Raw genomic sequence first — 13013 nt, 5'->3', positions numbered from 1 at the left:
TGGCTCCTTAAGCAGGTTCAGGAAGGCCAGACCAAGCCACACTTTCTGAGCAAAAATTTCTCTCTCTCCCCATTTCACTCATTTAAATATTGATAGTTCTCTGTAAGTGCCTCTGTGAACCGGAAAGGAAAAGTGCCCTTTCCCCTGGGCACCAGGCTCGGGGACTGGTTCCAGACTGGGATTCGAGCCCCCCGACAACTTCCCTCGGTCTCTGTGCAAGATATGGCCACTCCATCCTTTTTTTTTTTTTTTTTTTTTTTTTTTGGCCACTGCATCCTTGGACTTCCACCCCCTTCTCTTCAAATTAGACATCAACAATCAAGTTAGTGGGCTGTAAGCATTCACTATTTGAAAGATGGTGAGAGTTTAGTTGTTTCACCAGATGTTTTGAAGAAGTATTTTGGCTGATTAGAAAAATATGGACAAACTATTCTGGGAATGTCACAAGACCCAAAGTCTTTCTGAATGCATAAATTATTAAATGGATTCTGTTTTGTTCTGTTTTTCCTGAAGACCACTGGCAGGGTCTCCTTTTTCCAAACAAAATAGTTTGCGGTTAATATATTAATATTTTCATTGGTGGAGATTTATGTATCCGAACCTGTGGTTAATAAAAACCTTATTCATATCCCGTTGGGGAGGGGGATTTAAAATCCGTTAATACTTTCCAGATAGTTGAAAAACAATAGAGAAAAGAATTTCCTTTTCAGGAGCAAGGTGGAGGTGGGTGGACAAGAAGGGGCAGTGTACCGCCTTCACCAGTGAACCAGTAAACAGCGCTGTCTGTGTTGATGCCAGCTGTTTGCTTTTGCCTTATCTGGTTTCTGTTTACATATTAAACATCCCCAAGTAGAAGGCAGCTCTGCCTACAATAGAGAAGACATTGTTCTTTTGTACTTATAAGGGGCAGATAAACCCCTGAGCGAATCATCGTGTTTACAGTCTGTGAGCTCTGACTTGGTGAATGGGCCATGCAAGAGGCTTTAAGTAGTAGTATCTTTTATTTGTGTTCAAATCTTCATTCCCAGTGCGTCCTGGGCATGGGCAGGGGCATGGGCAGTGAGCTGGTTTGTGTCTGGTGAATGGTGATGCCCAGCAAGCACAGGCAGGGAAGCTGTGGGGTTTTTTGTTTGTTCATTAATTAATTTTATGTTGAGATATAATTGACATAGGACATTGTGTTAAGTTTAAGGTATACAACGTGTTGGCTTTATATATATATACATATATATGTGTATATATATGTATTATACACACACATACACACACACACACCTCTATCCTGTCGCATAATTATTATTTCTTTTTTATGGTGAGAACAATTAAAATCTAGTATCTTAGCAATTGTGAAGTTTTTAAGTTATGGAGACTGTAATCCCTGTGCTGTGCCTTGCATCTCCCAGAATGTATTCATTTACTAGTTGCACTTTTGCTATTTTAATGTCCCTGACACCCAGAAGGAGGACACAGGACCTTGAAATTCCACTGTGGAGTTTTTCCGCAAACAAGTCATTGTTTGTATTTGCTATTCAGATCCTATCACCACTACCTTGAATTCCTGGTCCTCATATCAGAGTGATGCCATTGACAGTTTTTTATATAAATCTAAAGACAAAACTGCCATATGCCTGAACTCTTGCACTCCTTGGCATTTATCCTAGAAAAACAAAGACTTAACATTTATCCAAAAACCTGCATGTGAATGCTTGTAGTAGCTTTACTCTTAATAGTCCCAAACTAGAACCAACCTAGAAGTTCCTCAGATGACTAAACGGTTTGACAAACTGGTACATACGTTTATGCTATGGCATTCTACTCAGAGATAAAATGAAGCAAATCAGCGATACACACAACACACTGGATAAATTTCTGGAGAATTATGCTCTTATTTTTTGAAATTCATTTTTTTAAAGATTTTAAAAATTCATTTATTCATGATAAACAGAGAGAGGCAGAGACATAGACAGAGGGAGAAGCAGGCCCCCCGCGGGAGCCCCAGGACCGTGGGATTATGACCTGAGCCAAAGGCAGACACTCAACCACTGAGCCACCCAGGTGCCCCAAAACTCATAATTTTATAGAGATTTTTTTTCTAGTTATACATATTGTCATTGATTCTTGGAAAATAGGAGAATATGGGACAAAAAAGAAAAAAGAAGAAATACACCTTCAGTCTGCCATCTATCCCTCCGTCTTTCTACTTTGTTTTCCTGAGACTTTTTAAACTCACTCATGGAGAGAGAAAAAAAAATAGCACAGCTTCATGATTTAAAGTTATCCAAGGGAAAGTAAAATCACACATCAATCATGGAAGTTACAGAGCATGTGACAATGCTGGGGTCTGGACACTGAGCTTTGTGAAGACTGAAGACTGGTGGTTGGTTGATTCTCTATTCTGAGTCTATGTCTTTGCCCCTGCTTTTAAATACCAGTTTAATGGGAAAATGTTTAAGTAACACATTTCACATCTATTATTTTTTTTTTAATTTTTTTAATTTTTTTTTAAATTTATTTATGATAGTCACACAGAGAGAGAGAGAGAGAGAGAGAGAGAGAGAGAGAAAGGCAGAGACATAGGCAGAGGGAGAAGCAGGCTCCATGCACCGGGAGCCCGATGTGGGATTCGATCCTGGGTCTCCAGGATCACACCCTGGGCCAAAGGCAGGCGCCAAACTGCTGCGCCACCCAGGGATCCCTCACATCTATTATTTTGCTCTGATTTTGCTGTGATTCATCAATTTGGGAACCTAGAAGTTACTTTTCCTAGACTTTGCCTCAAGAAGGATTGACCGTGCTTAATTAATTGCTAACATTTGGGGAGAAGAAGTGAACAGGAACACTGGTAGAGACAAGGTCTGCTGAGAAGCAATTTTTAATAAGTCTCCTTGAGGTTACCAATTCAGCCAACACTTCCAATCAACAATGTTTACTCTTTAAAAATATAACTATATAGTTGATAGCAGTGTTAGTGAAATTTCTAGAGAATTGGACTCCCTAATTTCTACAATGTGTTTGTCCTTTCTTTGTTAATGAAACCTAAGAGCATTTAGTCAAGACTGACTTTTCTTAGCAGAAGAATACCACACTCTTCACTGAGTCTTCCAAAACACATGGGGTCTTAGATCTGTTCCTTGGTAGAGTATTTCCACTATTTTTAGCAATCAGGGTGGATGTAACTTGCCTGTCATAGAACTTAGTTTTCTGCTTTTTTGATATAATTTACCTATTAAATCAGCTTGTCCTTACCTGTTTCACAGACAATGGAGTTATATAACAAATAATCCACCTTTAAATACATGATAAAAATAAAGGTAGACTCACTTTCCTCATTGAATATCTCATTTCACGTTTTTCCTCCACCACTGAACAGAGAAACCATCATACAATTTTATTCAGTCGAGATTTGTGATGAAATAAATCTCTGACTTTGCATCATTTAATTTACTTCAGTGCAAATTATTTGCTTCTTGATAGAACTGTAAATAGAATTACCCGAAGTCCTATTGAGAGCTAAATGTGTTGTTATGACTACAGAGTTTTCATATGTACTAATGACGTTTCATAAGTTAAGGTTAAATATCGCTTAGGCACATGCACATGTGTGTCAAATATATGTGTGCGTCTGTATGTCATGCCTGGAGTATAAGCATAAAAGAGTTGAATCATACACTTCGAAATTTCTTGGTGTGAAGTGACACGATATTTCACTACAGTGTTGTAGCTCAGCGCCTGAATATTACCATCCAGCAGCAATAAGGGTCATCTAATACAACCTAATTTCTGACCCTTGAATCTCTTTTTCAGCAAACCTGTTTAAATGGCTATGTAGCCTCAACTTATCTACTAATGACAGGGAGCTTACTATCTTAAAAGCAGTGCATGGCTATCTAGAAAGTTCGTTTGTTAGAAAATGTTTTCTTATGCTGCCTTGAAACCTATCCCCTTCTAGGTTTTTATAGCATATTTGGACATATGTAAAAACCATATTATATAGCAAATTCTCAATAAAAAGTAATATTGATGATGATGATGATGATGATGATGATGGGACGATGATAATGACAGTATCTACAGATTTACCATTAATGTAGCCTAAATTTACGTATTGCCTCTGGTCAGAGTGATGTTTGCAACAGTTAAATGCTTAGATTTTACTCACTTACGCTAAGCATGTCTTAGTAGTGTGGTGTGAATTTTGGGTTAAGATGTAGGTTTGTGTCTCTTTGACCTAGACTGTGGAATTCTTTACCTTGCCTCACCACCCAAGGCAGTGGCTTTCCCTTTAATCTTCACCACCACTGATTTCCATTATAATGTCAAATATGCTTCAACCCTGTGTCTGGGAGTTCCCTGGAGGCCCCCACCACAGTGGCAGAGACCCCTGCACAGAGACAGCATTCACTCTGCAGCATTTCCCAGATGCTTCGCTGAGTTGGGAACTACTGTGCTTCTAGCCCACCATGCAAGCCTAGGACTGATCTTCCTCCTGGAAGCTTGTAACTGAGCTAGAGGAGCCCCGGACGCACTGGACTGAGTGTGCACTGGTTGCCACTTATAGCTGGGAAGCATTCCAGAAGCTTCGGCTCCCTTATGCCTTAAATGGGTGCAATGATAGGTCCTCTCTTCAAGGTCAATGTGAAAATTAACTGAAGCAGTCCTTCTAAAACATCCAGTCAAGAATGATTAGCTCCCACTGCCTTTCTCTTTGAGTAGAATTAGCCAGTGTTCCCCAATATACAGTTTTTAACATTATACAACCAACGTGTTCCTCTTCTGCTCCAAGGTAGAAGCTCCGTCTGGAGCATTCCCTCAATTTGTCAAGCTTGTCAGAACAAAATAGCAAAGATTCTTGGTTCAACAAGTGACCATATCTGATGTTTCTGACACTGGACTCTGAGTATCTCAGAGTCATCTATATGTTGCCAAACATTACTGTTCCAAGTTAAGTAGGAGTTAGAAGGAGATGAGTAAAAAAAGATTATTTGAGTAGTAAGTGTATTATTTTGAGTCATAAAAGAGATGATATAAAACACATTGAGTTCTAAGATTTCAGTACTGGGAATTCCAGGACCATTAATTATTAGGTGACAAGTTGGAAACGGATTCATCTAGGGTGGTTTTCAACCACTGTGTTGAGATTATGAGAAACCAGAGGAGTATCACTTCCACAGGGGAGTCTATAACCCATAACCTGCAATCATTGTTAGCTATTTCCAAGTGTTAGAAACATCTGGAAATGCTTGTCATGCTGCAGATATGGTCGTTAACCTTGCATTCTATTTAATTTATCATGAAAACATAGTCAAGAAGTGAGAACCAAAATCTATTCCTTTCATCTATTTATTTTAGCTGGAAAAGAACAGAAAAATGTATTTTAGAGTTTAAAATATTCTGTGTTGTTAATAGCATTTGTTACAATTTCTCAAAATGTTCCTTTATTTGAATTAGTTATTTATTTGATGAAATGTTTTATTAATGTTAGAACACACTGGCTAAAATCTGCCCAGATGAGCAAGATGTACTATTTCCAGGAAAACAATGCACTCGTATTCTACATGTACATTGAAGTCTGAGTGCAGAAACCATACCACACATAATATCTTATTGGATTCTCATAAAATCATCGTGAACTGGAAATGGAGAATTTTTAAGTCAATTTTTAATCTATTTGTACTCCATTTTACAAATGAGAAAATAAAGGTTTAAGATGTTGTCAGAAAAGGTCAAATCAGACTTGATTCTAAGTCTTCAGATGTTTGGTTATAATATTTTCTGGGCATATTTTTCAAGTATTTCTCTGTCCTTGTGTGCCATTTCATTAACAAATGGCGTCAAAGGGAAAGTGAATTATTTTAACCTCCAAAAAAATGAACTTTTAATTTTTTTTTTCTGATACTAACCTTTCCATTTTAAGATGCAATTTTGCAGATAGCAAAGAATTATACATCTAGTGATCATTCCAGACATTACTGAATAGTGGGAGAAATTTTAAATTTATATAGAAGACATTGAGTTCTATTTTGTGGGGCACAGAGTGTCATTTTCATGCCAACAAGTTTTCTGGCCACAGAGCAAAATACAACCAATCTTCAAGCATCATTCCTCCGTCCGGCAAACTGCCTTCTAAAATCCTCGATTTTGATTGGGTTTCTCTTGGCCCATTTCATATGTAACAGCCCAGTCTGCAACCACCAAGATTAATTTCACATGGCTTTGTCCATCCAGAATTTAACAGTAGTGTAAATGCCAGTTCTCACTGCTCCATCCAGCAGGCCATAGCTGCTGGAAATTCTCTACCACAAGGACACATAGATGGGGGATGGGGAAACTTAAATATTGGAAGTGGCCATAGATAGTGCTTCTCTATTGATGACTTCTTAAGAATTTTAAAAGAAACCATGGCATTTTGCCTATCTGACTCTCTGATGTTAACAAGAGCCACGTGTTCTTTGCAAAAGGTTCAGTGGCCTCTCTTGATGGAATACTTAACGCTATGCAACGATCAACAAATGCTTGGGGAAGAAAAGATGGCATCGAGGATATGAGAATCAGAAGAATTGAGAATGGTTGTGATTTGCTATCTTTAAGGCTTTTTAGTCACTAAAATTTTGTAAATTTTAGGCAAAATGCCTCTGACCATCATAGCCCAGTTCCTCACTGAAATTGTTGCCCTAGACTTACTTCTTCCTTTTGTTCTGCTGCCCCAACCCCCAACTCAGCCATCCTAGTCAGACAGTGGAGGACATCTGGAGAAAGAGCGAGAGCCATGGGAGCTGGGCTTCAGCTCCACCTGGACCCTCCACAGTGATTACTAGTCTTCCGACACCCCCCCATCTTGGCAGTCCTCAGATATCTCAGATTCTTACAGCCTCTGCAAGCCAACATTGCCTGGACATCTCATCCAGCTTCTGTCTCCCCTAGAAACACTGAAGCCAGAAGAGGGGCTGCTCTGAGAGGCTACAGCCTTGAGACCAGATCTGTCACCTTGCCTGGCAGATGGGAGAGGCTGGGTCCCTTCTGCAGTGCGAGGCACACGCTCCACTGTACCCAGTCCCAAACTCTCTCCTCTTGTATGGACACTGCTCTTTACTTGTGTGCTTCCAACTCAGCAAGGGACTATTTCAAAGGCTCTGCCGGCCCCTACCCCAGAAGCTGGACTGTCTCAGTTCTTCACTCCAGAGCTGGGGCAGAAGCCAGAGAGGGCTCACAGCAACCCCCACCATGCACATCCCCAGTTGCCCACTGTGCTCTTCTGGCACCACCACCCATTTCCTTGTCGCTGGCCTTTCTTTATGTCACCATCAATCCATCTTAAATATGGTACCCTTTTGTTTTGTTGACTCGGGCTTGTTGCAGTTTTCCTATTCCCTTCCAGAACATTCAATTCTTTTGTCATCCCTAGAACATTAGTATCTTTTTTGGGGTGAGCTCACCCGGTCACATGGTTGAACTCATATGCATGTTGATGACTTCCAGATCTTCTTTTCTCATATTTTCTGAATTTCAGGTCCTTAGAGCCAATTACTTTTTTTTGGAATCCTACTCGAACGTCAACAAGGAGTTCAAAGTCAACATGACTAATAGAAAATAGAAGACTTTCTCTCTCAAAAACATAAACCCCCTTTTGAAAACGTTCTGGTTGAATGGGCCCATTCTCCACCCTGTTTCCCCGGACATGATCTTGAAAAGCATCATTAATGCCTCTGTCTCTCTTTCCTCTCTATCTGATCTGTCCCCTCATCCAGCCAGGTCTGCCCCCAGGACACGTCTGTCCTCTTCCCTTTCCCTCACCACTGCTGGTCTCACTGGATCACCCAGCACCCTTAGTTGCCCTGTCTGTTCCAGGTAATCGTCCACTTGGGGAGAATACTCTTTTTCAAACACCAATCTGATCATGCCCTTTGTTTCAAGACCTTTGGGACTGCCCATCATTTCTAAGATGTAATGGAAACTCTTGCAAGAGAGACAAAACTCTAGCTACATATCCAGTCTCATCAGAAGGCTCCAATTTTGCCAATATACCTGAGTTTCTGTGTACATCATGCACGGTAAAGGCTGTGTGCCTTTGTATGTGTGGCTAAGTATTCCAGGGGCACCCTTACATCCTGGATGTGCTTGGAAAATTCTTATTCAAGTGTCAGCCCTTGGAAGGAAAGCCTCTTTCTCTCCCACAGACTTTTCTTATCATCCTCTCTGGGTTTGGTCGCCTTCCTGAATACTTACAAACACCTCTTGTCCATCTCTATTTTTCTGCCTCCATACTATACTATACTATACTATACATTGTATATTATATTCTCTCCTTCCTGAGCTCAACAGTATACTTTTTTTTGTTGTTGAGCTTCCAAGGATGAGCTCTTTATCGTTATATCCTCAGCTGCTGGTAAGGTATACTTGGGAAGTGATTGCTGTGTGATTGTTGCATAAAAGGAATAAATCAACAAATTAATCAGCCACCACATAATTACAGGATATTAACAAGAAGAAATTATAAATGACTCTAAATTAAAAATCTTTAATAAAAATGTTAATTACAAAGCCTAGGCTAGGACCCACTAAATTTCTAAATGAAATTCATAAAACTCTTGTGACCTTCCTTAGCTAGGAAGGGTACAGCTCAGGTGAGAACCAAGTAAAACACTGTAAATAGGTTCTGGTACAACAAGAACTTTTTTTTTTCTTCCTGAAACATCATGTGCTATTATGTATCAAAGCCTTGTAAACACAGGGTACTCAATGTTCAGGTGACTTCTATTATTCTGGAGACCAAATATGGCGGAAGTGACTTTTAACCACTGGAGTTTGACCACAAGCCAAGCCATAAGGCTGTGTGTTTTCTATCCTAACAGGTATTTGAACCAGACCCTACCAGAAGATATATCAACAGCAGAGCATTCTCTGAACAGGGAGAAATTCGCTATTTTGAAACAAGCCCTGAATGTAGTTGGCTTCAGTAACTTGGTGAGTCATATCATAAATATTTCACTGAGAAAACCAACATTCTACTAATTTACAAAAGTTATTCATTCAAAAACATTGACTGAGTCCCTATTATATTCCGGATATTGTTGGGAGTACTCACAATTTAGCAGAGAATAAGCCTCAATCTATGCCTCCTAGAGTTCATATTCTCATGGGGGAGATAGACATCAGTGCTGTTCCCTGGGGTCATAGATCCTATGAAGACAAATAGAGAGTGACAAGAGGAAGGGCATCGACTTTCAAGAGGGTGGTCAAGGAGACCTTCTCCCACATGAACTCACAGAGCAAACAGATCAAAGGACTGTGCACGGACCAACTCCAGAGAAAACTGGCAAATCTGAAGGAACTAATTGCTGCTAAGAATCACTTTGAAAAGTGACCTTATGACTTATGACAGTGTGTTTCTGTGCCATAGAAAGTTTTTTTTTTTTATTCTTAAAATACCCACAAAGCATTATGAAGTGGGGAAATACAATTTAAAATGTTCAGATCAGTACTCTATGATATAAATTTCTGTGATCATGGAAATGTTCTGGATCTGTGCTTCACGACACGGTAGGTCCATGGGTGGCTAGCAGGCACATGAAATGTGGCTAATGCGAATAAGGAAATGAATTTTTAGTTTTGCTTAGTTTTAATTAATTTAAATTTAAGCAGCCTCATGTGGTCAGTGGTTACTGAATCAGACAGCATAGGTCTAGTGGACAAGAGATCTGAAATGAGCTAAGCCTGGAAACCCTTCACACTCCCGTCAAATTCCCCTTTCCCTTACACATTAGCTGTTCCCTCCTCATTCAGTTTGATGTAATTTTCAATTATGGCCAATTCCTCATTAGCGGTTAGCACAAGATTTCACGGGTAACTTTGGAATGCCAATAGGTTAGCAATCCAGATTTAGCCATAGATTTATATATCTTCTTCTTATAGTAAGTTGATGGTAGTAAGTTCATTTTGTTTTTACCCCTAACCCACATAGACAGGGCTCAAAGGGCAGGGAGCTGTGGGAAGGGGTGGGGAGATGGGGATTCGCCCTAAATGAAACAGCTCTGGGCACTTCACCCCCGTCCCATTCAGAACTTGGGAATCTAGGAACATACAATCATATGGTATCTGCGTTTTTCTTTTTCTCTCTCTCCAGTTATCCAATCTCTGTATTTCTGTCTTTTAGTAACTCCTACCCATTTGCACTTTTCTGCCCTGGCATTCACTACTGTTGTACTTTTTTTAAAAAAAATTTTCCCTTCTTCTGTGCCTAAAATTTCTGCTTCCTTATAGGAAACTGGGATATAGAAGTGGGTACGGAACCATTCTACCAAAGTACTCGTTGCTTGGAAACAGGGTTTTAAAAATCCATGATTGATTCTCAGAAGCAAGGGCAACCAGAATATACTTTTTCGCCTAAGGTACCCAGTAGAGAATCTGACAACCTTTTTGGTAAAAGACATATGTGCATTTTAACAAAAGACACGAAGGACACCATTTCACTGTGATCCTTTAGGGTGATCAGAATGGTGACATTTTAGTGCACTTCGGAGGGATAGATCATGTCCGGTAGGACCAGAAGGGAGATATTTCTGGGCTGGCAAGAAAATTGAACAAGACTTGTTCATAAAGATGCCTTCACCTGCGTCCTCCATCAGCACCATGTCGTGGGCCAGCAGGACGGCAGGGAAATGCCACCCACTGTCTGTGGACACAGGACATCAGCCCTGTCCTCTGCTCACAATGCTTCCTGGTGTGGCTAGTTGTCATGCTCTGTCTCCACCGCTAAACTCCGAGACCCTTGAGGTCAGAACAAAGCCTTCCTGACCATGTATCTCTAGAGTGCCTACTTCACAGGGAACCATGAAAATATACTGAGGAGTTACTGGATTTATTAAAAATATTAAACAGGGGGAAAGCAGTTGTCAGGTAGTGTGAGGAGTGAAATGTTATTCAAGCCAGCATGATTGAATGAAGTTTGAAACCATAGCCTGTGATTTGCCAGTCACCGAAACCACTTTTAAGTAATGCCACAGTCCTAGGGTATTATACCTGAAAATTACTTACAGACCATCCTTGTCAGTATTCTCATCTTAAAGATGATAGAGTTATATTCTGTGGTGAAAACTAGAAGTTCTGGAAGAAATTCATGGAGGTCCTAAGGGCTACATTATTCTACTTGTATACTTGTAAAGCAAATGCGAGTTGTTCTTAGTAAATTTTCACAGACGACAGCTTTTAATTTTAAAACTGCATATTAGGAAAATGAGAATTTAAAAGATATGTCCCTTGCCCAACATGGAACTTAACCAGTGTACTATTGATATCATTATACTAAGTATTTGTTCCAGAGAGGTTTATTTTTCAGCCTACAGCTTTTCCTTGATTTTTCACTGTCACCACGAAATGACTGCCCATAAACCAAATTTAAGGTCTAGTTTCCTTCTTTATGCAGAGCTCCAGATTCTCAGATCTTTTCTTTCAGCAGACACTCTTACTTCCTTCTCCCTTCTGCTCAAAGATAGCTCTTGCCAACATCCATTTCTTTCTCTTTTCCTTAAAATACCTTAAAAAAACAATTAGCATTTTTTTAATTCAGGCATAGACGTTTGTATCATGCCTTTCTGAATTTCCCAGCAGAAGTGAAAAGTCCTATAATCTTAACATCAGTTTATCTCAGAGGGGACATAACGAGAAGATGGCCCACACGGAGTATGTCCTCTCAGGAAGCAGCCTCCACCTGCCGCCCTGTGTCAGCCCCACGAGCATGCACCATGGCCCACCAGTCCAACCATCAGGACACAGTGGTTCATGTTTCAGTATGAGATTTATCTAGAAACTGTCAATTTATATCAGAACATCACTTCCTTACCCTCTTTTAAGGAGCAGAGACACTGACTTAAGGGAAATGTACATTGAAGCGATTGTGGTTTCAAGCTGGAGATGGGTGGTTTCTCTTACCAGACACTTGGGATCTGAAAAATTCCAACCCCACCAACAGGGTCCTCATCAGTTTTTGTTTTGTTTTGTTTTGTTTTGTTTGTTTTTAAGCTATTAGGTTTTTAAAGGATTTGTCTTTTAATCTTTCTCCTAAGCCATTCTGTTTTCTGTCTTTGTAAAACGTGTAGGAGGTAGAGAATCTGTTTGTGATCCTGGCAGCAATATTACACATTGGAGACATTCGATTCACTGCTCTGACCGAGGCCAACTCCGCATTTGTCTCTGACCTCCAGCTTCTAGAACAAGGTCAGTGGAACAGAGCTCTCCTTAACCTCGTGGGTGCGTAGCTTTGCAGACGTGCCAGTAGAGGGAGACACAGTACGGAAAACTCTGGCAGAAGAACCACCCTCCCCCTTTTCTGCGGGAGTAGAATGCAGAGTGGGAAAATATATACATTAATAATAATTAAAAAATAATTAAAAAGCGGTATCCACTTCTTATAAATGGTTTGGGGAATGAAGAACAACATGTACATAATGTTCTCCTGCTTCCCACATTTACAGAGTTGATTCTTAGGCACATACTTGGGTTTATTTATGTTGTTCTCAATATTCTCTCCCCCCCACCCACCCACCTTTGCTGCCCAGTGTATTTTGGGGGCATGTTATTAACTGAACATTTTAAGCAATACATTACTTCCCTTCAAAGGTCTTGCCAAAAACCTCTCTCTCCCCTTTGAAGTTGCTTTGTTAGTCACTCCCAGATTTTTTTCAAGATACCTTCAAACCACAGATTGTCAGTGAGCATCATGTCTTCACCTTGTATCAAAGTAATTGAACCAGGGACTGGGAGAAACATTCAGGGCCACCTGTGAGGGCAAGGAGGGAAGAGACCTGTAATGATTTTCTACAGGAGCCCGACCAGCTCATTAGCATTATGATTACTAGAAGATATTTCTGTAGTGTACTTTGATACTTCAAGCACTTGTTCAGTGTTTGTAATCCACACAGTTCCTAATGGGGCTATATAATAAACTCATAAATAGTAACTGTAAAGTATCAGGTTCGCCCTCAAAAAACATATACTAACTTTATGCTTCCAATGCTGCT

General features: G+C 40.1%; 1 protein-coding gene and 1 long non-coding RNA gene across 5 annotated transcripts in view; one reads left to right on the top strand and one right to left on the bottom strand.

Moving 5' to 3' along the window:
- MYO16 (myosin XVI) overlaps positions 1-13013 on the top strand; it is a 480319-nt gene that overhangs the window by 249978 nt on the left and 217328 nt on the right. Inside the window, exons 17-18 of the mRNA XM_072782401.1 lie at positions 8850-8961; positions 12093-12210. Coding sequence (XP_072638502.1) covers positions 8850-8961; positions 12093-12210 — 230 coding nt within the window. The remainder of the gene's footprint in view (positions 1-8849; positions 8962-12092; positions 12211-13013) is intronic.
- Positions 1-13013, bottom strand: part of LOC140607838 (uncharacterized) — a 60189-nt gene that overhangs the window by 1701 nt on the left and 45475 nt on the right. For 3 of the 4 annotated variants that reach the window (XR_012009744.1, XR_012009746.1, XR_012009745.1), the window contains exons 6-7: positions 12684-12772; positions 9083-9177 (exon numbers count right to left, since the gene is read on the bottom strand). This is a non-coding gene — a long non-coding RNA (uncharacterized lncRNA). The other variant, XR_012009748.1, reaches the window with a different exon arrangement.

This window comes from Canis lupus, chromosome 17 (assembly GCF_048164855.1).
Source record: "Canis lupus baileyi chromosome 17, mCanLup2.hap1, whole genome shotgun sequence".
In the NCBI taxonomy this organism is placed as follows: domain Eukaryota; kingdom Metazoa; phylum Chordata; class Mammalia; order Carnivora; family Canidae; genus Canis; species Canis lupus.
This window is presented reverse-complemented; position numbering and strand designations above follow the sequence as displayed.